The sequence below is a fragment of the Phocoena sinus genome, chromosome 11, assembly GCF_008692025.1.
Source record: "Phocoena sinus isolate mPhoSin1 chromosome 11, mPhoSin1.pri, whole genome shotgun sequence".
Classification (NCBI taxonomy): Eukaryota; Metazoa; Chordata; class Mammalia; order Artiodactyla; family Phocoenidae; genus Phocoena; species Phocoena sinus.
This window is the reverse complement of record NC_045773.1, coordinates 3,335,942-3,361,008: the sequence shown is the minus strand read 5'-3', so window position 1 is coordinate 3,361,008 and position 25,067 is coordinate 3,335,942. Positions and strand designations below refer to the sequence as shown.

Genomic DNA, 25,067 nt, shown 5'->3' with positions numbered 1-25,067 from the left:
AAATAGTCATTTCTCCAAAGAAGACATACAGATGGCCAACAGGCACATGAAAAGATGCTCAACATTGCTAATTACTAGAGAAATGAAAATCAAAACTACAATGAGGTATCACCTCACACCAGTCAGAATGGCCATCATCAAAAAATCTACAAACAATAAATACTGGAGAGGGTATGGAGAAAAGGGAACCCTCCTACATTGTTGGTGGGAATGTAAATTGATGCAACCACTTTGGAGAACAGTATGGAGGTTCCTTAAAAAATTAAAAACAGAGTTACCATATGATCCAGCAATCCCACTTCTGGGCATATATCCAGAGAAAACCATAATTCAAAAAGACACATGCAACCCAATGTTCACAGCATTACCATTTACAATAGCCAAGACATGGAAGCAACCTAAGTGTCCACTGACAGATGAATGGATAAAGAAGACGTGGTACATATATTTAATGGAATATTACTCAGCTTTAGAAAGAATAGAATAAAGCAGTTGGCAGCAACATGGATGGACCTAGAGATTATCATACAAAGCGAAGTAAATCAGAGAAAAACAAATACTATATGATACCACTTATTTGCGGAGTATAGAAAAATGATACAAATGAACTTATTTACAAAACAGAAGTCAACCCACAGACATAGAAAACAAACTTATCATTACAGAAAGGGATGGAGGGAATAAATTAGCAGTTTGGGATTAACATACACACTACGTAAAATAGATAAACAACAAGGACCTACTGTATAGCAGAGGGAACTCTACTCAATATCTTATAATAACCTATAATGGAAAATAATCTGAAAAAGTATATATGTATGTACAACTGAATCACATTGCTGTACGCTTGAAACTAACACAACTTTGCAAATTAACTACACTTCAGTAAAAAAAAAGCAATCCCCTTATAGATCCTCCCCAACAGCCTCGGAGGGAGCTGTATTATGATCTCAACAACAGAGAGGAGTGAAGGAGGCAAGAGGTTAAGTACTTTACACAGGTAGTCAGGGATGGAACCAGGATGTGAACACAGGCCAGGTGACCAAGACACTCAGGGAAGAAGGGAGGGAGGGAGGGAGGGAGGGAGACAGAGTGGGGAGGGAGATTTTACTCTAGCATTGTCTATGTAGAATGAGTTACCGAGAAAGGTTTTTTGGTCTGGGGATTTGGGGAAAAGACCCTGCGAGCCCCCTGACCTCGCACACTCACAAAGGTGGCTGGGCCAGCGGGCCCAAAGCCTGCCTCAAACGTGGACCTGCTCTGTGACCCCAGGGAAGCCAGGCCCCTCTCCCAGCCTCCGTTTCCCCATTTGTAACAGCGGGCTGGGCTCATGACTCCCAAGGCTAACCACGTCTGTGCCAACCACTGACCTCTGGGGTCCTGACTGCCCTCGCTTCTGAGGTCCCAGTGTCCGCGGCATCATCCCTCCAGGGCTGGTCACTTACCAGCCCCCCAGCAGCCTGCGCTCTCTTGGCCGGAAGGTCAGAGCCCTGGTTTGGGTGTGAGTGATACCACCTGGTGCTGGTGCGTGGTGAGCACCACCTCCAATCAGCATGAAGGGGGTGGTGCTTCACTCCAGATGACAACGCCGCGGGCTCAGGTGATGAGACCTCCCAGTCGCAAGACATCAGTAGAAGCAGCTGGAGCAGAGCCGGAATCTGGGGAGATTCCCCACTCTTTCAGGGACTCATGCGCCCTGAGGCAAACTGTCCCCTCCTGAACCTCTACCTCAATGTCTCCAACCTCAGAGAATAACACCCCGCTCTGAGGAATGTCCCGGGGCAGAAATGAAAGCCCTTTGTAAACTGTAAGTGCTTGCCAAATGTAAAGAGAAACAGCTGTATCAGAACAGAACCCACACGTTTTGGATTTTAAAAAGGAAATGTTTATTTTCATGTTATAAGGTGATTACAAACTCCTCTAAAAAAAAAAGAAAGCAAAGATGAATTTAAAATATAGGTATACATATTTATCTAAAAAGCCAAAGAAGAAAAGAAAACCCCTGCAAAATACAGGGATTCATATCAGAAAACATTTATACATAAAAGCTTGTATACTGCAAGACTGAGTTACACACCAAGGATTTTATTCAAATACAAATGCTCCTCCTCAGAAGAGTCTCTTGTTGGTTGATTTTTTTTTTTTTTTTTACAAAAGTTTAAAATATCTTAAAAATATTTTGAAGTTTCAAAAAAAGTTCTGGTGAGCCAGACATATTTCTGGAAGGAAGCAAGACCCACATTCTCGGCATTCTCTTGTGCTAAATACAGTCACAGTTGCTAGGGATTGGAAAATTAATTGGGTTTAAAAAAAAAAATTAAGCCAACATCTCAATTTGAAGCCAAGTATATAACAAGATGCTCCAATCCCTCAGGGAACACGGCGGAATAGTCTGTAGTGACACCCGTAAGAGAACAATGAAACCCAGCTTCCGAGCTGCAGTCTGAAAGCCTGGCACTGAGAGGGGGCACAGAGGAGGGGGGGAATGCTATTTCCTGGCCTCTGGGTACCTACACCCCTCTCCAAGTTTTGATGTCTGAGCTTTGTTTTGTGGGTTTGTGCTTGCTGGATTTTTGCACAGTGATATTCATAGCATCCACGTGGACAGCCTTGCCTGGCCCACCTGACCTTGGGTTTGAGGGCTGGATGGGACCTCTAGCCCCCTTGAGGGGGTTTCTCTTGGGTCCTTTCCCAGACTGTGTCTGAGGCTTGGTGCGGAAGGGAGGCACGCCTGCCGGAGCACTGGCTGCCAAAGCGTTGCCCCAGCTGGAGGGGTAGTGCTGGGGGATGTTGGCTGGGGCCCTGACTGCCGTGTGCTGGCACCTGGGGACGGACACAAGAACACTCTGGGCTAGGCTGAGGGGGGGCTCCCTCTCCCCTCTGTCCCCCAACTGTCTTGGGGTGTGCTGGGGATCTGGGGTGAGAACGTGGGACTGGAGCTACAGAGAGGGAGCTGTGTATGGCCCAGAAATCATCCAAGGCCACTTCCGGCCACCTGGGAATTTCCCACGTGACCTCAGGCTAAATCCTGTCTGAGGGGCTCTGTCTGGACCCCTCAGTTTCCTGTGGTGCAACAGACGTCTCAGTGCCTCGCTTCCAGACGGCTGCTGAGGGGAGGGTGCCGGGTGGACCAGCTCCCGTCCCACTAAGCCATAGCTTGGGATCCAGCTGGCCCATGAGCATGGTCACAGGGTGGGTTGCAGCTCACCACGTCCCTGAACTCTGGGGACGGAGCATGTCCTTTTTCATAAAGGCTGGTCTTTGGTCTTCAGGAAGAACATGCCCCTTTGACAACGAGGGTGCTGACCGGGGGGCCCAGGAAGCCTCTCTATCAGTGACCGTACGGTTCCACCATAGGGACTAACAAGGCCCAGGCCCAGCTGGACAGAGCATCTCCCCAGGTGAGATTATCCTGGGGCCATTACCCATTTCTGCATGCTAAAAACATCCTTTAAACCTCTCTCTTGCATCCCTTCCAGATCTGGCTGCAAGCATCAGAATTTCCAACCCATCCCAGGCAGAGCATGGATGGCGGACTGCCCAGAGACAGGCGGACCAGAGTCGTGAGCTCCAATGACAAGTTTCCTTTATGTGGAGACACAGAAGTCACACACCATTACACATTGTACTCACAGAGCAGAGTTCTGCTGATACACAAGAGCTAGGGTATCAGACAGGAGGGTCACAAGTGAAGACAGGTGCTCGGGAGATGAGCGAGGGTCAGGCTTGGGAAAGTGGCTGACCTTCCTTCCAGGCGGGGCCTGGGGACTTGGTCTGCATGTGTCTTTGGTCTAGAATTTGGTCTGAGAATCTTATAAGAAGAGGCCTTTTTCGGGCTATTTCCAGAATGTTGCAATTTGCCTACCAACCCGAAACACTGTGGCCCTCCTCGCCCCTGCACGTAACCTGTCCCCAGTCATCGACAGTGGTTAGTTTACTAATGTTCCGTAAGACAAAGGAGAACAGGTCACATTCCTACTTGATAAAATTAGGAAAAAACCCCAAAACAATACAATCAAATCAGATAGAGTAGCAACCATAAATGCATCGTAAAACAGGCACACAGACTTGCTGACGGTTTGGAATAGGATTGGGTGCTGTTTAGCAGGGTATATGTTTTGGAGACAGCGGACTGTGAATGCTTGCTAAAGACGAGAGGTTCAGAATCGTCTCTGCCCCTTGGGAGGGGGACACCCGAGACTCCTCCCCTGCCCAGATTTGGGGAGGGGGTCCCAGGATTCAGAGAGCCCCTGCTCTGAACGCCAGAGCCGGATCCTGCTCTCCACACCCCCGAGGCAGTCACTGCCGTTTCCGCGTGACAACGTTTCAGTTTACTTTACACCCTGAACTTGGAAGTTTCTGTTTAAATGGCACAGTTTAGATCCAAATGCGGGCTGGGTGGAGGGGTGTCCGTACTTGGGATTTTAAAGGTGGAGTGCCTTCCGTCCTGGTTCAGGGAGGAATGCTGGTTCTGGGGTGCCTGCCCCCGAACAACCCTGACTCACCTCCTGACCTTGATCCCCACATAGTGCGTACCCGACCCCAGCTTTTGCGGGGAAGGGGGAATAAAGAGTTTCCTTATCTCCCAGGTTACCAGCGTGGGTTGTACTTGTGCCTGAATTTGCAGGAAAGTTTGGGGATCACCTCGCCCCAATGAAAGCTCGCTCCTGGCACTCCCTGCTAGGCGCCAGGGCGGCCCCGCGCTGGGGTCTTCAACAAGAGCCTCTGACATGAATACAGAGCTGAGGGTGGAGAGCTGAGGGTGGAGAGCTGAGGAAAGAAGAGCACCGCCCCCTCCCCGGGGTCCCGGGCGCCTGGGGCCACGTCCTTTGGTCCACTTGCTCACCCCTCGCCCCTCACCAAATACGTACACCACGCTTCCCCTACAAGCAGCTGCGAGAGATGTCGGCTGGGGGAACAGCCAGAACCTGATCGGAATCCCCATCCAGGCCACAGCCCCATCTGCGTGAGGTCTGCAGCCTTGAGACCCCCGCTTCTGCTAGGCAGCCTCCACTCCCTCCCTGGGACGCACCAGGAAGGACGCCGCTCCCTCGCACACGGACGGTTCTGACAGCCCTTCTGACTATCCCTGCCTCAGTCTCGAAATAAAAGGGACTCTGCTCTTGATGCAATGGTTCCCAGTGCTCTCAGCATCACACTTTTCCTGTTGGGCCTCATCTGTGGGCTTTGAGTCCCTTTGTATTTGAGGGGTTGGTTCATTATTTTGGCATCTCTCTTGTTGGCTAAGACAAGTGTCGTGAGGTGTCTCCCGACAGCCTTCCTTTCTCCAGCCCCTCGGGGTCTGGCCCGATAGCCGTTTGCTTCGCTTGAACCAGGTTGGTAAGGTACTACACCTTTAAAATGGGTCTGCTGTCCCAGGAAAATTCCACCCTGCGTTTTGGGGGCAGAACTTTCTGCCAGCTACACAGCACCGAAGAATTGCTTTTGAAAACAAGATCTACTGCTGGCAAGATCAATTCAAGTGGTAAAAGTGTAGGACAATCTCTACGTGTATACATAGTTATATGTTAAAAAAAAAATACAAAGAAAAATTGACCAAGTTCCCATAAAATACATCTAATTCCATACGAAAGCTCTGCCTCACCCCGGGCAGCTGCCCGCGGGTATTCTTTTTGTACAAAATATCCCCAAATCAAAACAAAATACACATACACACGACACCACACACACACACACACACACACAGACACACACACGCACACACACACACACACACAAACATTTTCTGTGACAATTAAAAAAAAATCCTAGTGCAAATATAAAGCTCTGTAAACCTGGTCCTATAAGAATCTAATGTTAGTAAACAGCAGGAAAGCAGCCCGTCGACTGGGAGAGAGCTCACATCATGGTCTCCACTATGATGTGGGTTGGTTTCCTGAGCGTGCTGTTAACGGACATGCGGGAGCTGTAGGGCATCGCCCCCTCTCGCTCCACGGCCCAACGGTTGGGTTCCCTCGGTGTCAGCAGGTACTTGAGTCTCTGGAGGAAGAAGGGGACAGGCACGGGGAGGCAGGTCAGCGGGCCCAGTTTCCCTCTTCACCTCGGGTCCTGCCAGTGTGCTCTGTGGCCTTTGCCAAACTAGTACCCTCTCTGGACCACCCATTTCATCCACTGGCAAATAGAGGACTTGAACTAAGGTCCCTCCAGGCTCTGAATGAGGGCAGAGTGCCCGCCGGTAGTTTCCTTGGCCAAGCCCTGCTTACACACCTCAGGGACAGGAGACTCACGCCTCCAAACTCTTTCCCCCTTCTTTGTCCCATGGAGCTGAAATACAGCTCCTTGTGATTCTCGTTCCCCTATTTCTCTGACTTGCAAAGCAGCTGAGTTTCTGCAATTTGTATGCCCGAGGTTGGGTAACTGTCTTGAGCCTCCCATGGCTCCCACTTTCCCCGAGGAGAACCTCCGTCTCCCACAAGCTGCATGTCCTGCCTTCTCCATTTCCCCACCGAGGGCCCGGAGACCACTGCCTGGGTCTGTGCTGCCCCTCCCAACAGAGGGGCCAGAGGCTGGACCACTGCCAGGCACACAGCAGTTTGTCCTCCCCAGGTTGTCAGATGATAGGATCAGTAAGGGAAGGAGCCCTCCCCAGGGCACCCAGAAAAGCAACAGCAGAGCTGGGACTTGAACTCAGAGCTCCCGCCTCCCAGCCCACCTCCCACCAAGCGTCCACTCAGAGGCTTAAGTAGGAAGCAGGTGCTAACAAGAAACCCTCTATCTCGGCATTGACGTTCAATTTAGGTATAGAACAATTTTTAAAAGCTGCTGGTTAAAAGCTACGATATTTCATGTGAAAATCCAGACTTCCATCTACTCTTTAAAAACCACAGGTCTGGCCACCCCAGGCCCACATCTCCTTGAAAACGGGAGCCAGAGCTGAGAGCATCACTGCATCCTGCGATGGTCCTTGCCTTCCCGAGCCCCCGCTCCCCAGTCCCCCTCCCCACCTGGGTTGGCTGCCTGGGCCCTGGAGGAACCAGACCAGAGGCCCCAGGTACAGGGCGAGGGTGGAACCCAGCAGGAGGGGAGGGCCCTGCCCCCCCCTTCATCGCTTTGCCTCTCCTGACATCTGTACAGTGGGTGTGCGCCCCGAACTGGGGACACGAGGCAAACACCCCCGGGCAGCTACCTGGGGTCCCGTTTATGCAGGAGGTGCAGACACAATTGGAATCCTCCCAGGTTGGAGCTCAGAGAGAAGTTCACGGCTGGGAGGACCCCTTGGCAACCTGTGCAGGTAGGTGGTCGAGGGGCATGTGGTGAAGACAGGTGGATGGTGGCTAGGTGCCTTCAGAGGAGGGGGCTTTGGTTAACGGTCAGGTTTGGGGGTGAGGACCGGTTGTGAATTTGGGGTGGACTCGAATCCTTCCCCCGCACGAACCCCACTCTGCCCAAACCTCTAAACTTGGGATGGAACAATATTTTAAAATTAGGCTTCAAAGAGACACAAGTCAGTGACCTGTTGGGTGTAGCTGTGGGCACTGAGCAATCAGGACAGACATCCAACACCCCCTGTTGTGCCCTCCATTAACCCTTTGGTTTCTGGGTGGTAGGGACATTCTGGAAATTCCTGGGGGAGGGGCTGGGTCTGTCCCAGGCCCAGTATTTCAGTATTTCGACAAACGATAGGGCCAGTCAGCATTCTGGCTGAATACTGGGGTCCTTCCCTGTGTCCTCTGAGAAAACACAATGGGTCCAGGGCTGCAGGAACACCCCAAGTGTCCTCCTGGCTCAGACAGGCCCCAGCCTCATGGTTTCCTCCTGGCATACATACCCCTGCCTACTTCCTCTGTCTCGGGAAGGCAGGCTGGTCTGGTCTCCTTCTGCCTGGCCTGGCATCTTTCCCCACCAAAAACACCTCCAGGCCAATCCCCTGCCCACAAGGAAACCAGCCCAGCCCAAGAGGGAGCCAGGGCCCCAGGACATCCTGGCTCCAGATTTTTAAGAGAATAACAATAAAAACAGCCCAGAACAAAACAGTGCCGTCTTGGAGCCAGCCCAAGCCCAAAGGTTAAGGGAGAGTCTAAGAAAAGGATTTCTTGGAAAGAGCCCCGACTTCTGCCAGGGCCTGGAATCTCCAGGATTGTTGGAGGAATTTCTGAGAGGATGGTGGCGGGAGGGAGGCACAGAGAGGAGACTGGTGGGCACAGGGGCCTGGGAGCTGGAGGGCCTGTTCGGTGCACGGGTGGCTTCTGAGGGTCGGGCAGCAGATGGGGCCACATGTCTGGCGAGGGGAACACCAGCATGGGCTGGGCTCGTCTGAAACTTGGCTCCAGGGCCAGGGAAGGCCTCTGGCTGCAGCTTAGCCTTGCTCGTGAGCTCCTGTCTCCCGTCTCACCACTTGGGAAACCTGGCCCCCACTGCTCCCGGGTGAAGCCCTGGCTCTTATCTTGGAATCCAAAGCTGCCACCACCTCTCCGGCCGCCGGCCTGGCCCTTGAATGTGTCACTGCTGCCCATTTTCCCACTATACACTCTCCTGCCCACAATCTCAACCACTCCACAGGGCAGGTGAGGGGTCTGGCGCTCAGAGAGGGCAAGTGACCTGCCCAAGGTCACACAGCAAACTGACAGCTGGCTGGCCTTCAGCATCCTGCCCCCACCCCAAATCCAGGCTCGGGGCCCTGTGTGCTTACCACGAGGAACGGCCCTTCCGTCTGGCAGAGGCGGATGACCATGACCAAGGGGACGCACACAATGGAGGACAGGGCCAGGCTCCAGCCCAGCCCGATGGCCCAGTTGGGGTACACGTAGACTTTGTTGTAGGTCAGGGGTATGTACTTGACGAGAGAGAAGATAAAACATCCCTGTGGAGAGACGGGGGCGGTCAGGGGGCTTCTGGGACCAGGGCAGGCTCCACCCAAGAGGCTCACACCCTTCTCCCTCTGGTGCAGGAAGGCCGCCCCCAGGGTAAACCTGATCAAGCCGCCTCCTTGCTCAAAACCCTTCTGCGGTTCCCCAGGACCTTCGGGATGCAAACTCCTTGTCTGGCCGGCAATTCCCTGTCACCTACCCACTGCCTCTTTCTCTGCCACTATACTGCAGCTACCTGGAATTCCTTTCAGCTTCTCAGCCGCTTGCCCTGGGGTCTCTGGGCAGGCTGTTCCCACTCACTGGGAACCTCTCTCTTGCTCACCTTCTCCTCATCCTAAATTTGCACTAATGGTCCTGCCCAGGCCCCGCCCAGGCTCAGTCAGGTGCCCACACTTCCCTTCCCAGAAAGCGGGATTCTTCGAGTCTTCATGATCACAATTACTCGTTCCCCACCCAGCCTGAATCAATGAGAGCGGAAGGTGTGTGTGTCTCACTCCCCTGTTTCCCTGACGTGTGGTGTAGCTCCGGGGGCACACAGCTTCCCTTCGGCCACTGCCACTCCTCCACCTCCCTCTCTGAGCCCCAGGCCCAGCCCCCAAGGCAGGGTGTGGACCTGGGCCTTGCTGCCCTGTTGCGGGGGGGGGGGGGGGGGGGGGGGGGGGGGGGCGTCCAGCTTAAGCCACGCCCAAGCCATTTATCAAAAACTTTTACTTTTTGATAAATATTGATTTATAATAATCCTAAGCATTTTTTAATCTTAAAAATAAGCGTCCAAAAACTTCAAGTGAACTATATTTTAGGATCAGCTTGTCTTTATCTTGAAGGTTGGTTTTTCACCACCTTTGCACCCAGGGGTCCATTATCAGAACACAGCATAGGGCTCTGTCCCTTAAGCATGTCCACATCACTGACTGACAGACCTATTTCCAGCCAGACAGGCTTGCCTGCCCAGGCCTGCAATCCTCCCTAGGACTGTCTTTTCCTCTGGGAGAGTCAGACTCACCAATGATCAGTGATACTTCAAAATGGTGGTGTCAAAAGGAAAAACAGAAGTGGTTTTTAATTCTTAAGGAAATAGGGGTGGGGTGGAGTCAGCTCTGCGCCCCAAAGCCTGAGCGCTAGGCTGGCTGGAGGGCTGCTTCTGGTCAGAACTACAGCCTCTCCGTGTAGAACCCAGTGAAAATGACTTAAACCTTCATTATCTAATAAGGGGGTTTTGAAGGGAAGACAAACCTATCTAAACCAGAATTGGTGCGGGGGTGGGGGGAATGCTCTTCATTAGGCACCTACTGTATGCCTGGCCCTGTTGTTGCTGTCCTACGTGTGGGGTGAAGCTTAGAGGGGGAGGGTCCCAAGGGAGGGCAGCTCTGCCCTCCCAACCCAACCCGGGAAGCAGCGTGTCCGCCTGTGTCACTCTTCCCGCCACCTCAGAATGCAGCCCCTCACCTATCCAATCCCCGAGGGAGGGAGGGAGGAGGAATCCCATGGTCAGAATGGTGAGGGGAGTTGCCCACAAATAAATCATTAAGTGAGGATGAGAACACGGGCTTTGCAGCCACCTAAATTCACCACCGACAATGCACTCCCCGATCATGGTTACTGGCTGCCACAGCTTCCTTAATTTTGTGGGGGAAATCTGTATCTCAGATGAAAAGGCCGAGACCGTGTTCAGTAATAAAGTAACAACCTAAGACAACCTAAGACGGTCGCTGCCACTCAGCCCCGCATCAGTCAGTCTCCTTGTTTTACAAATGCAGGAACTTGGGCCCTGTGAGGAAAGGCCTGGAAACAGAGGTCACTGAGGGGAGGGCCCATTTATCTCCCGGCACCTGGTTCCTAAACACAAGGGACATTTCTGCCATCTGTGCTCCCCACGGTCTGAGCTGAGAGCAGCATAGCAGACGTCTTTCCTTGCAATTAGCTCCAAGCTCATGATAGGTTTCAAACACCAGCAGGGAAGCAGCTTTTGCTGCAGAGGACCTCCCTTTGGCCAGAGCCTCCTAGCGGAGCCTAACGGGTGCCTGGGCCCCAAGGCCGCATCCCCAGATGGCAGGTGCAGGAACCCTGGTGCGAAGGGGGATGTGCACATCACTGCCCTTGGGTCCTGGTGGCTACTAAGCTTCCTTGTTCCTGGGAGAGGCCAGGGGTCCTCTCTGCTGGGACCTCCCCTCTCCAGGCACGAGCCCCGCCCTCCATGGGAAACACCGCATTTCCAGGGTCTATGATGTCTCCATTCGACATTCCCCAAGGCCCCTCAACTTAATCAGTGACCCTGACTGTGCCCATGAACTCTGGAAGGGTTTGGGGAAAGGTCATGTACTCAGTGATGGAACCCTGCAATTTCTTGGCGTGCCCGACTCGCGCCCCTCTGCCAGCACTGCCGTTCCGGCTCCCTCCTCCTGACAAGGTCCTACTTGTGCTGCACAGGGAACCCTCCCCAGCACAGCTGTCACTAGGCTTGTCAGAGGCCAGCACTAAGCAGATGCTGAGTGAACGATGCGTTAGCGGGTGAAACTGTCAAGCCCCGGGGAGGAACGGCTACTGCCCGCGGCCGCGCGGAAAGACACTCACAAGACAGAGAAGCGGAGTGACCACGGCCCAGCTGTACTTCATCCAGGGCCCAGGCCGATAGCCAATCATGTCCTCGATACCGTCATAAAAGTTATCACTGCCTGCAAGAGACAGAGGCAGACAGATGTTGACCCGGTGTCCGATGCAGCATCTGCCCCGGGAACAGCACAGCAGGGGCTCAAGGGCCCTGGGGGTGGTGGCAGGGAGGGGGTGTCTCCAGGGCCTCATCCAGGTCCCTGCATCACAAATCCCAAGTGTTGGCAGACGTTTACCTGAAATGATCTAAAATTCACATGTCTCTGGGCACCCGGTATTTTTCTGGTAACTTTACGCAGACCCCCAAAACCCGGTGTGGCCATTCCAAGGTCTCGAGGAAGTCAGAATGGACCATTCCTGGACCCTAGAGTGGTTCATCAAAGACAGACCCCTGGCAAGGCCAAATTCTGTGTTTGTCAAAGCATCCACTCACACCCTGCACCTTCAGCATGGGGAGAATCTTCAGTGTGGCTACGGTCATATTATTTGTGCTGGAAGGGGCGGCCTTGAGAGGAAAAGGCCAGGCAGGGAGCGACTCTGCGTCTGACTCAAAATGAGATTCCCACTAGAATTCTGTTTCTGAAGCTTCTAGATCGAGAGGCCCAAAGGCGAGACTTGAGTAAGATACGCAAACCCAAAGGAGAGACTTGAGTAAGATACGCAGACATCTCTACTCACCATATATCCAGGCAACAGCAAAACATTCAAAGAATGCAACCCACAAAAGGCATACACCGCTAGCTGCATAGTAGTCGAAGAGCTGGAACACATACATGCCACCCTGTGAAGGAAAAACCAGAGAAGGCGGGTTTGTTATTTGGCATCTCATTCCCTCAATATATAAAGAGATCTGGCCGGTCAATAAGAAACAGAAAACCCAAGGGAAAAAAATGTGCAGAGGGTGTAAGGACCAGATACGTGTCTAAACAGATGCTTGACTTCACGTTTGACAAATTTAATGAAAAAGATACACACACACAGAAAAGAAAGCAAAACGTGTCCTTCTTAGCGAAAAACGACGGGTTCTCTGAAGCCTGTTTCCAAAGGAGGGGCTTAACACTCACTGTGGCCAACACAGAAGACTTCAGTGAGACCCCGTTGCTCAGTGTATGAACCTGTGGTCTGCCTTTCAGGGGGTGTTTCTTACAGACACTTCGAGAAAAGCATTTATTTTTACTTCCGGTAAGGAAAATCGGTGATGTGAAACCCCAAATTTGGGGGCAAATGCAACCCTCTGCTGGAGAGTATGGAGAGATGGGTGAGGGGCACAGGAGGGATCAGCCCAGGGCCCGGGCTTAGGCTCACATGCTCACGTGCCTCCCCTGCAGGCCTGAGAAGCGCCACTGCGCACAGTGGGGTGGGGGGGTGGGGGGCGGGGACAGAGCTGTGGTTAAAATGGATTTCGGCTAAACTACCCCTTCCTCAGTCCTCTGCGGATGAGGAGGGACAGAGGGCAGGGGGTGGCCACCGTGCTGCCAGGGTAACAGGGAAGTGGGGCAGGGAGTCCTGGATGGGGCAGGACTCCTGAAGTAGGGTGGCTGGGAGCTCAGCGGGCCTGGACCTCTCACCCAGCTGCCTCCACGGGGGGAGCGGGGAGGTGGCGTGGCCTTGAACTGACGTTTGAAACATATTTAGAGCAACAAGGGCCCCACCAGGGGAGGCCCCTCATGCCAGGTGAGAGAGCCACCTACCTCCGTCACCATGGTCAGCCCCAGCAGATAGCTGACACAACATATGGAGGCGATGAAGATTTCCCGGCGGAAACCCTTCCTTAGGAAGGACGGGTGAAGGTCAACCAAGGACGTGATCTGTCCTTCCACTTCCACAAACTGGGGAGGAAAGGAGAGGGGTGAGTGGCAGAGGTCCAGCAGCCCCTCAGCTCAGAGACAAGGCCCCAGTGAGGTCGGCTGCGGGGTAGAGTCCACACTGTTGGGCTCCGTGTGGTGAGTAGTCCTGCCTGCTGAGCCAGGCCTGGCGGGCCACACGCAGCTGTCCAAATACTCCACACCTCTGAGGCCCTGAGCGCTTCTCTGAGGCCCGTGCTGACCCTCCACCGGGCATGCCCGCTGGCACGCGTGCGTCGACGCGGCAACCTCCCACTTTGGTCTGGGTCATCTTTGAAGCCAAGGGCGGTGCCCCATCATTTCTGGGCCTTGAGCGCCCGGCCGGGCCTGGTGCAAAGGGCAGCGCGGCAGCATGTGACCAATGGGTGGTAACCCAGGCAAGTCTGGGCCTTAGCTCCCCATCCAATTCACATGGTGGTTTTTAACCCTGTGGGGATCGTGGGCCCATGGGGGGATTTTGCACACATGCGTGCACGCCCAAAGGCCCATGTGTGTGAGCCAAATGCGGCCTGTGACCCCAGGAACCCGTCCCTGGGCTCCCAAAGGTAAAACAGCTGATCGAAAATGCCAGTCCACGGAATAATTTTCTAGGGTGACCCTCAATCTTTCTAAATCATCTCATCTTTGCACCTAATGATTTATCCCGGAGGTCATCCCACATCAGTCCATGCAGCTGCCTCGGTTCTTAAATGGTGGCATAAACTCCGTCCTGTGGACGCTTACCATCATGGATCTAACCAGTGCCCTGCAGATGGTGTCCAGCCTCCACGGCTGCTGACCTGGGCAGGACTCTTCCCCCAAGTCTGTCTGTCTTTAGACATGTGTGCACAAGTGTCTGTAGTACAGTCTAGAAGTACACTTCAGAGTTAAAGGCATGCAGATGCACTTATAATTGGGGTGGCTACAGCCTAACTGCTCTGCCAACCAACACACCCTTTGAGGCCATCTGATTCCTTTAAACGTTAACAAGCTAAAACCTCGACCTGTCTGCTCTTTCATCTGGGAGAGGCTTTGGGGAAGGAGGTTTCCCCAGCCTTCCTACAAGACATGGCCAACCGCTGGCTCCTTTGGGAAGCATCACGGGACGATCGAGGAACATACACAAGGAGCAAGTCCCTTTCATGTGCCCAAAGGGGCTGGAAATTCAGGGAAAAGATGATCAAGAGGCTCTTGAAATGGGTCCAAAGAGAACAGGGGGCTGATGATTTGACCTCTGATTGATGTGTCAGCCGAAGGGGTTCTGAGTCTAAATTGTCACTGGATTAGAGCAGACCTGCAGCTCAAACATTAAGCTTGAAAAGCAGTTAAAAACAAAGGTTCTGGGACTTCCCTGGTGGTGCAGTGGTTAAGAATCCGCCTGCCAATGCAGGGGACACGGGTTCGATCCCTGGGCCGGGAAGATCCCACATGCCGCGGAGCAACTAAGCCCGTGCGCCACAACTACTAAGCTCTAGAGCCCTCGGGCCAGAACTACTGAGCCTGCATGCCACAACTACTGAAGCCCTCGCGCCTAGGGCCCATGCCCTGCAACAAGAGAAGCCACTGCAATAAGAAGCCCGCGCACTACAACGAAGAGTAGCCCCTGCTCGCCGCGACTAGAGAAAGCCTGCGTGCAGCAACAGAGACCCAACGCAGCCAAAGATAAAAAATAAATGAATTAATTAAAAACAGAACAAAACAAAAAAAAAACAAAGGTTCTTTCCTTTTTTGAGATTGGAAAATTAAAGACAGGAAGATCCAGTGTCACTGAGCGTCAGGGCCAACACCAGCACAAGCTCCTTGTTTCCAAGTTCACTGCACCTCTGGGGGACACCAACCCCAGCCCTCACCCGCTCCACCAGCCTCTCGAGACCTCCCTCACTTAATAGTGGTGTGACCCTGACTTCTCTGAGCCTCAGCTTCCTTCTCTGTAAAATGGGAGCATCTTGCGTACTCAACAGGGGTGATGAGAAAGATGGGAAGTCATCAGAGTAGACTGGAAATGGGGTGATTCCTGCTAACGCACGTCAGGGGCTGAATGGGTGAGCTCCTGGGCGAGAGGGAATCCAGCTCTCTTCTCCTTGTGCTGTTTGTTCACAGACTGTGTCCCCCTCGGGCGGGCCAGCTAGCGAGCATCTGCCTCCACATGGGTGACAGTCTGACTCCCTCTCCCTGGGAAACACATAGCGGTACGATGGCCCCTCAGCCAAACACAGTGCTCCCCCCAAATGCTAGGAACACCCCCTCCTCTAATGAGCAAGGCTCATGCTCCCCCTGCCTGAGACTGGCTGTGGATCCCTGCATGTCCAAAGAACGGAGTTCTTTGGGGGGAACTCAAAGGAGAGGCCAACTAGCAGGGACGAACTGGCAGGTCTGGGGACAGGCAGCCACGACTCCAGTCCTTAACCCACTGGGTGCGGCCTCAGCCCAGGGCCGGTTCCCTCTGAGCCTCAGTTTTCTTGGCTCTGGGGAACAGCTGTACCCAGGCATCGGGACACTGTGTGGATTAAGGAGCTGATGCATAAAAGCTAGGTTAGGAGGGAGGGTTCGTGTTTAGTGGGAACAGAGTTTCAGTTTGGGAACATGAGAAAGTTCTGGAGACGATGGTGGCGACGGCTGCATGACAACGTGAGCGTACTTAACGCCCTGAGCTGGGCGCTTAAAAATGGTTACGATGGTTGACTCTGTGTTATGTGTATTTTGCCACACATGACACGTGAAGCCTGGTCCGAGTGGACAGCTCGCAGGGCAGGGCCCCTATCACCGCTGGTGCTGTACAAGGTGGTCGCTGGCATCAGCAAAACCTTCCCCCACGTCCCTGACTTCACAGAGCACACAGATGCAGGGGAGGGATGCCAGGGTTCGAATCCCACCGTGCCCTTTCCTGGCACATCAATTAGGCAGGTCGTTCAGTGCCATGAGTTCCATGCCCTGAAGCAGAAGAACACCGGCTCCCTGCGAGGCTGGCTTTGAGATTCCCTAAGCAAACAGCCGCAGTGGGCCTGGCTCAGAGATGCACACCCTCAACCAGGGGAAATCTAATGAATAACCCCCTCCGCCCGTTCACGAAGCAGTTCCGTATCCCAAGAGGCCAATCTTGGGCCCATGGAGATGTCAAGCTTTGTCATTTATTAACCTCTTTCTGTTTTTGCCTTTGGCTTTCACTGAGAGCTCTGGAAGAAGTTATAAAAGCCATTTGCTTGGGGCCTCTGAAGGCCAAACTCATTAACTAGGAATGATGGATGGAGTCCTCCTGCTGTTTACACAGCTCAAGCCCATCAACAACTGCACAAGTATTTTGTCTGCAGTCTCCCAAATGTTTTCCTTCCGTCTTCTCTGATAATCCTGGTCCTCTTTCCGCCAAATCCTCCACTCTTCTCTTGACCTTGCAGGCGGACCACCTCTCCGCTGCCTGACCTTCTAAGACTTTCTTCCTACCCGGTTCTGAATCCCCAGGGACCATCCGGGCATGGGCCTTGAGGCTGCTGCCCAGGGGGCAGTGGCAAAGCCCTCTCCTGAACGGGAGCAGGCCCCCACCTCTCACAGGGTGAGACCAGACCTCTGTGAGGCAGCCGGAGCCCAGCCTGCAGACGAGGCTACCTTTCAGTGCCTGACCTCAGATGAAGGCCCATGTGGCCACGCGCACAGGGCCAGCCCGCCCTGCACACCTTAACTGTCCACTCCTGGAGCCACACCTGTGCTCTCGAGAAGGCCTCAGAGAAAACACACCTATCTCCAGGGAAGGTGTCCCGGGGCTCACTCTATGGTCCTCCGAGCACCACTGACCGCTCCCTACCAGGCACTGTGCCTGGCGTTTCCCACAAGGCAATGTAGGTATAATCATACCCATTTACCAGATGAGGAAACTGAGGCTCAGAGTGGGGGAGGAAACGTGTTCCATGACACAGAGCAGCACGGGGGCTGGGAACAGTGTTACTCCAAAGCCAGATGCAGACCCCAGCTGGCTCTCATTGACATCCCCAGGGGGTCGGGGGGAGGCCTGAGTCCTGGAGGGATGGGACGTGGGGGTTAAGAAGCACAGGAAATGACCATGGTGTACGTGGAGTCCTGCCTGTTGTGGGGAGGGGGCAGAAAGCTGGGAAGGCCGGAGGGCAGGATGGGTGTTGGCAAGGCTCCGGAGGATCAGTTTCCCCGTGGGGGCCAAGATCGCGGACCCATGTGCCCCAGGAAGCAGAGAACACAGCCGTGGTTCCGGCTTCTGTGGCCACACTTAGGACTGCCAGTGATGGCCTGGCCAGTGACCACCTCATGCCCTAGACAGAGGTGTCGGCCCCTTGCCCGAACCACCTGTGTGCCATGTCCCTCCTTGGCCTGCCTGGGTGCCCCATGCTCCACGGCACACGCCACTACTTTAAGGTCTTGCCCTTCTAGTCGTACCCATGGCTCCCTGTGGACCACAGCCTGTGGCTGTCCGTTTCCCCGTGCCGAGGTCAAAGGCTCTAGCTTTGGGGCAGACAACATCCTACTGCTGCCCTGGGGCTGCTTCCACTCCTGGGGTCCCAGAGGAACCTTCGCTGGCCGAAGCTGCTGCAGGTCTGCAGCGGGGTGTGAAGGGGTGTCAGCAGCTCACCCACAGCACAAAGAGGGAGGCTCTTCCAGAACCAGGTTCGGGGGGGTGGAGGGGGGCGGAGGCGGTCCCACCCAGGGGCCGTCCCCTCGCTCTGTACATACCTGGCTATCCAGTCCAAGCAAGAGAAGCATAATAAAAAAAAGGATGGACCAAAACGTGGGCAGCGGCATCATTGTCACAGCTTTCGGGTAGGCAATGAAGGCCAGGCCAGGACCTAATGGAAGAGAAGATGGGGAGGGGCAGAGGGGAGACGTCAGCGCCCGAGCCGCCCTGAGCCCCGGAGCCACACAAGACACTCGGGTCTGAGGCGGGTCTCCCAAGCCCCAGATGCAGGGTCCCGCCTGGGGGAAGAGGCCAGGCCTGTCTCACTGTGGGGTGGGACGCGCCGGGGCTCAGGCGGGGCCCCGTTTTAGCATCTGTCTCCTATGCAGCAGCACAGGTGGCCTCGTCACACGCCAGGTTCCGAGCGGACACCGGTTATGGGGTAGGAAATAGGACTGAGCCTGGGACTCAGTCTGCCGGCTTGGGAAAGGAGGACCTCCCCCCAGACCAGAGAATCACACCAACGTTTGCTGGAAGGAAGCAAAAACAGGGAGCGTCCTGACTACTAGAGTTATCTGACTACTCACGCCCTGTTTGCAAAGAAAAGCTTTCTACTGAAACACTAAATGAGTGGCCAGAAAAAAGAACACAGAACCACGCCCCGCGGGGCCGATGTCTCTTGCGGGTGCATCTGTGCACCCACTGGAGCACCGTCACAGCCAAGGCCCAAAGCTGGAGGGAGGCGAGTGCAGGGCAAGACCCCAGGCGGAGAGCACCCCAGGCTGCAGTCCAGTCCTCGGCCCACCACCTCCGCATCACATCACCATACGCCCTCTCGGGGCCTCAGGCTCCCCACAGAAGTGAGGGGCAGGTTCCCATACGTGAACCCCAACGAGGCTTCTCCTGCTCAGATTCTTGGGTGCTGGTGCCATTTCCCTGGAAAAGGGCTCTGGTCTCTAGGGAGGGCCGTGACTATTTGGAGGCAGGAGCCCCACCGGCTCTGGGGGTGCCTCCAACTGGAAACGTCCCCTCTCGCCTCCAGTCGGCCTGAGAGAAGACACCGGGGGAAAGACGGAGTTGTAACCGAGACCTGTGGGTCCACCAGACGGTCGGGAGCCGCCAAAGAAAGGAGACAGGGAGGGCCTGGGCTGAAAAAAATAGAGCAAAATCCACAACTCAAAAACAATTTTAAAAAAGGCAAGAAATGTGAAACGAGAAGGGCTGGAGGGCAGGATATTTGAAACAGGTATCAGGAACCAAATGAATGGTCTGAGAATGAAAAAAAAACTTTGATATAAATTGGAGCCAGAAACCACATCGTACGGCGTTGACCACACGCGTGGTGGCGAGGGCGAGACCCTGTACAGCCAGAGTCCTCCCAACGTGAGGAAAGCCCAACGGTGACTGTGACCATGTCCTCGGAGGCGATGGTGGAAAAGCCCCGGAAGAGGTGGAAGGGTGCTCGTCCCAACCCCAAAGCCCCAGCTGGAGTAGTACCCGCATTTCCACCTGGCTGGGGTCCCCTGGGCCCCCCAGGTCAGCTCCGGCCCGACTGGTAGGCGGCACCGGGAGGAATCAATCCAGCCGCTGCGAGACAGATGTAAAATGGGGCCCTCACCCCACCTCTCCCCCGCCCGCCCGCTGGGTCCTGAAGCTTCTCAACGGCTGTTTCTGTATTTCAGTTTTGCCTTTTTCAAGCCAGCCTCCGGGGGAGGGTCTGAGCATCCTTCTCTGAAAGCACAGGAACTAGAGAGAGAAGTCGGGGAGACACGGCAGCCGCTGGAGCCCCTGGGGCAGCAGAGATGCCCCGCTCTACGCTTCATTTGCAATTTGCACTCCGTTCGGCTAAATAATTATCTTGTTCCAATGCACTTCGCTCAACATGGTGCTTGTTAAAAGCTTATTAGCGAAATAATCACCCTTGATGTGTCGGCTGTTCAGACATCACCGTGGGGAATAAATGACAAGGTCTTTGAAGTGGATGGGAATAAGAAACAACTTATCTTGACGATGAATACGTAATATAAAAGTATCTAGCTGTCCACAGAGAAGGATCTATTTCATATACTGACAGATCTATTGAAAGATCTATTTCACATATTTCATGATCTCCCACTGACAAATTCCCTCCATGCTCCTGGCGATTCCCCATCAATCAGAATTGGTTTGCAAGCCCTCAACTGGAAAAAAAAGCCATTTGCGAAGGAGATGTCAACTGTCTTCCCTTCGTCACTCTGCCGAAGTCCCACACGTGTGTGGCTATTTCACTTCTGGAAATACTTTGTGTCCTCAGTCTCTGGCCTGCCTCTGGGGGCTCTCAGGGAAGGAAAACTATGTCTGGAGGTCCGATCTGGGAGCGGGGGCAGTGGAGACAGCTGTGGGGCTGAGGCGTGGGCTCGTCAGGCCTGTCTTGCAGCACTGGGCGTGGGAGGAGGGGGCAGGGCAGTGAGCATCTTCACCGAGTAAGGGGGGAAGCGGGGCCTGCGGCTCTGAGAGGCCGGAGGAGCCCAGAGGTCGCATGTGTGCACGGTGGGATGGGGAGGCTGCAGGGGGATATCCTCGTGTCAGAGGGGCCTGTCCAGGAGACCCCAGCTCTGACCCTGACCAGCCCAAGCAAGGCCCTATGTCTCAAGCCGTTGACCTCATCTGCCGTGGTGACATCTGAATGCAGGATGCTGGGGCACCCAACCCCCCAACACTAGGGTCCCTGGCTGGGGAACCAGGACACCAGCCCTTGTTTCCAACAAGGGCAAGGGTAGCCCCATATGGGGACTCCAGCTGTGCCTGACCCTGGTCTGTGATCCCTGGAATTAGGACCTCACGCTCTCCTCTGGGCCTGGGAGGGGCCTCAGCCCAGGGCCCTCACCTGCTTCCAAGTGGCCCCTGAGAGGTCGTGGGAAGTCAGGTGGTCAGGCTGTGAAACAGCAACAACCACCCTCCAAGTGACCTGGGCAGGATGGGAGGAGGCCGCAGAGGCCGGAAAGGCGGACCTTGGGGATGCTGGGAATAAGGTTCTCACTCCCACATCGAAGCCCCCGCAGCCACAGAGCTGGGGTCCAGGACTGGGAGCGCCCACGGGCACGTCTTAGAACTGGGACACCTGTGCTTCTGACGCTCTAGGATTCTAGCAGCTGAAGCCCTCACAATTCTCGGGTTCCAGAACCATCTCGCTGGAACCCCAGGATCCCAGCCTAAGACCCCAGGCTTTGAAGACTCTGATTCTAAGACTCTCTCTCCACTGGCAGGTGTCTTGCAGGAAGTGCCCCACCAATGGGGCCCACACCCCAGGGGGGTGATGGTGTCCCCAACAACCTTCCCCAAAACTGGACCTGTCACCGTCCCAGAGGGTGGCCTGCCACACCCCCTGTCCCTCCCCCACCTGGGCCTACGGTGGTGCCTGACACAGGGCAGAGACTCAGCAAATCAAGAAACAGCGGTGGAATGAATGAATGGGTTCGCTTAGAGGGGGCGTGCTGGGAGCAAAGTGCAAAATACAGAAACCAAAGCTGAGAAGGTGGTGATGGAATGCCGACTGGTGGCTGCCTTGGGCCTGAGTTAGGAAGTGGTTTCTGTTGCTGAAACCAGGAGTTTGCTGGAGGAGGACAGGGAGGGGGAAAGACCACATGAGAATAGCTGAATACTCCCCAACTTAACCAACCCCAATGTTTCTGCCGCCCCTTGGGCAAAATTGCAATTGGAAGTGTTTAAAATTTAGCTTTTATACTCTTTGATACTTGGGGGACGTCTTGGTGGGGGGGGTCCATTTCAGAAACCAGGCTCATCCCCCCCAACAAAGCCCCCTGGGGGGGGTCTGGCTTCATGCCTGCAGTACTCGGCTTACACACTAGGTGGCAGTGCCCACCACCACTGCCACCGATACCACCATACCTGACTCAGCCACATCAGCAATGTCCACCCCTTGCTCTTGTGCCATGAAGCCCAGGATGGAAAAAATTGCGAAGCCAGACACAAAACTGGTACCACTGTTCAGGCATCCCAGCAGCATACAGTCCCTATGTTACACATATGTCAGGGAGCAAGTTAATTCACAACACAAGGAAGCCACGCTCCCTACTTCTTCTCTTTTTTCTTTAAACATCATCATCATTTCTAAGGCCCACCAGGCCCGCTGGTGCGACACTTGCCTGTACGAGTTGTACTTGTACTTGTTGTAGCTCCCCAGCGAGGTCATGGCCCCCAGGCAGATGGCGTAGGAGAAGAATATTTGGGTCCCAGCATCGATCCATACCTGGGAAGGGTGCGGGGGGAGGGTGGCAAGGAGAGAGAAAAGGAGACTTTAGAGCCGGCTGCCTGGAGGAGGTGGCGCGGGTCCCTGGCCACCGGGCCCTGAGGACAGCGCCTCGAAGTATGCAGGTTCTTGATGCAATTAGAGCGTTTGCGCTGGAATCCAAGCTGCAAGGAATCCCAGAAGTCTAAGAAGCCCCCCAGTCACTCAGCATCAGGGTTAAGAGGCTGGCTTTTGAAGCAGAGGGACCTGGATTCCAAGTGTGGAATGATGTAAATATGACTCCTGGAGCCTCCGTTTTCACATCTGTAAAATGGGCTCCACTGCCCTGCCCCACAGCGCTATTTTGCAGGTTCAAAGAGTTAAGATCTAGCCCGGTGTCAGACACATGGTATGCCTGTAAGTCAAGGCTGCTACCATTATTGCACTTGTTATTGTCTGGGGCCCCCAAGTTGGAAGGGGGAGGAATTCCTGAATGGATTATGCAGGCAAAGCTGTTCTTCAGAACCTTCATCAAGTGGCTCCTGACGGTCAGGAGAGCTGCCTCCCCAGCTGTCCTCTGACGATGGCCAAGCCCTTCCCACCTACCTCCTGCCCAGGGCGAGAGGACAGTGGGGAAGAGACCCGAAGCATCACAGGCCCTTGGAGGCAACCTAAAGGCTGAGGACCCTGGGGACAGAAGGTCCCCAGAACCCCAGATGGGCCAATAAACTCTTCAACTGCCTGCGGTCATGTGGGTGAGTGCCTGGAGGTGGACGTTTAGTATTTGCCCCCACCGCCCGACCTTCTAAGTGGTCACCAACTCTGAATTCCATCCTCAGACAAGGAAGCCCAACTCTCCCACCCCCACGATGCAGCCCTCAAGGCCCCTGTGGCAGAGGAGAACAGCTCATAGCGATTTCTCTCCCTTACCTGGCGCAATACCTAAAGAAGCTTTATAATTGGCCTGCCTCCGGAGTCCTCGACGTGAAAAGATACATGCAGCCGGGATGGCCCACGAGCACCGTGAACAACCCACCACAGCCCAGTGGAAAAGTATCAGGGCTGACGGCCCGGCTAGATCTGTGTGCCCAGAACCACGCACACTGCTTCAGCTTCCCTTCCCCACACCGGCCCTGGGTAGGAGGGGGGCCAGGCTGCCCTGCAGTACCTGTGGGTCCTCCAGGCGGCTGATGTCGGGGTACAGATAGAACTTGATGCCTGCGCCTGCACCGGGCAGCGTCAGTCCCCGGACCAACAGCACGAGGAGCATAGCGAACGGGAAAGTGGCGGTGAAGTAGACGACCTGCAAGGGACGAGAGCGATTAGGGGGCCTGCTGCTGTTAAATTCGAGCATCCTCTCCGAGGCAGGCATTCTGGAGCGGAGCTTGATATTTCCCTTGCTGGGTGACTCTGGGCATGCTGCTTACCTTCTCTGGGCCTCACGTGCCTCACCTGTAACCTGGGTATAATACAAGTACCTACCTCATAGATGTACTGAGATTCAATGAAAAAAAATCTATAAATATTTACTAGGCCCGGGAAATACAGGGAACCAATCCCTGCCCTCATGGAACCGACATTCTAGCAGGTGAAGAAGGAAAATGCCCAATACGACAGTAAACTATTAAGTGTGTATGCCCAGTGGTTGGCCCACAGGACGTAGCACAGATCAGCTAACATTACAACCATTAGTATGACTCATGGTTCAGAACCAGGTAAGTGTAGGTTCAAATCCCCGCTCTGTCCCCTCACATGCTGTGTGAACTTGGGCATGATGGCCTCACGTGTAAAACGGAGTTAAGAGTAATAGAAGGCCCTCATTAAGGGATCAGGCAAGGATTCAATGGAATGATGCTCAAAACAGCGTGGTCAAAACAGCGCATGGTCAAAACAGCGCATGGCACTTAGGTGGCCGCTTAGGTAGGTGCTTGAGCAAGAAATGGGGCCTGTCGTTGGCCATGTGATTGTGCAGGAAGCAAACAGGAACTTCTGGAGAGGGGAAACGAGGATGGGGAAGGCCTCCACTTCCTTGGGGGTGCAGGAGGCCACAGCCTTCCCTGGGTCACGCAGCACGTCCCAGGCAGGCCTAGGTCAATCAAGGTGGGGACCAGAGATGACCCGGGCCAGGCCTTTCCATCTCCAAGGGCCCCGCCCTACTCTCTCTACTCCTCTTGTCCCGAAAGCACCAGCCTTCATACCTCCTGTAGCCTCAGTTCGTGGATGGATTTTCCCAACTTCTTCTTCAACACAAGAAGTTCCCAGGCAGGGTTTACACCTGAGAGGAGCTCGAAGATGCCTGGCTGAATGGACAGTGAAATCCTGCTATTTCAGCAGGGCACCGGCTGAGCCAGGCCTCCCCAGCACCAGCCCACTTCATGCTCACCACACCCCCAAATCGGTACGTTGGCTAACCTGCTGCTGGAGAAGGAACTGAGACTGGGCAGGGCTCCCAGACTTCTCCAAGCCACCACTGTGCTCAAGGCCTGCACCCAGCAGGCAGAAGGTCAGCCCCGAGCCAAGGCATGAGGCATCTTACTGCACGGTGCAGGACATGCAAAAGTCCGTGGTGACCAGTGGAAATGCTAAGACTAGCTCACAGAGCCCCTGACCCCCTCTGAGGGCCTTGAGGCCAGGGGCCCAGGGAGGGACCACTGCATGGCCAATGCACCCATTTTACAGGTGAGGAAACTTGAGACCGAGAACAGGATGAAAGGCCCATGGCGTTGGGGGAGGGGGCAGTGCCAGAACACTGCCAGGCACTTCTGGACTCAGGCAGGTAACAGACACCGATGGGGGGGTGATAGAGCCCTGAACCTCACCTAGCTGCCATAATGGAGCCCAGTTCTCAGACAGCTGCCATCCCTTTGAGTAGAAACAACTAGCAGGGGGCTTTGGAAAAAGGAAAGAAGGAAGCTTTCAGGGCCTGTCGGGCTCAGCTGCCTTCAGGC

The 25,067-nt window shown here is 54.5% G+C and overlaps 1 protein-coding gene across 1 annotated transcript in view; it reads right to left on the bottom strand.

The window, feature by feature from the left end:
* Positions 1-1,862: 1,862 nt before the first annotated feature.
* Positions 1,863-25,067, bottom strand: part of SLC6A6 (solute carrier family 6 member 6) — an 80,214-nt gene continuing 57,009 nt past the window's right edge. The window contains exons 7-15 of the mRNA XM_032649716.1: positions 23,288-23,422; positions 22,037-22,140; positions 21,780-21,904; positions 17,951-18,063; positions 13,127-13,264; positions 12,114-12,216; positions 11,400-11,500; positions 8,651-8,821; positions 1,863-6,000 (exon numbers count right to left, since the gene is read on the bottom strand). Of these exons, the coding sequence (XP_032505607.1) occupies positions 5,860-6,000; positions 8,651-8,821; positions 11,400-11,500; positions 12,114-12,216; positions 13,127-13,264; positions 17,951-18,063; positions 21,780-21,904; positions 22,037-22,140; positions 23,288-23,422 (1,131 nt within the window). The 3' untranslated portion in view covers positions 1,863-5,859. The remainder of the gene's footprint in view (positions 6,001-8,650; positions 8,822-11,399; positions 11,501-12,113; positions 12,217-13,126; positions 13,265-17,950; positions 18,064-21,779; positions 21,905-22,036; positions 22,141-23,287; positions 23,423-25,067) is intronic.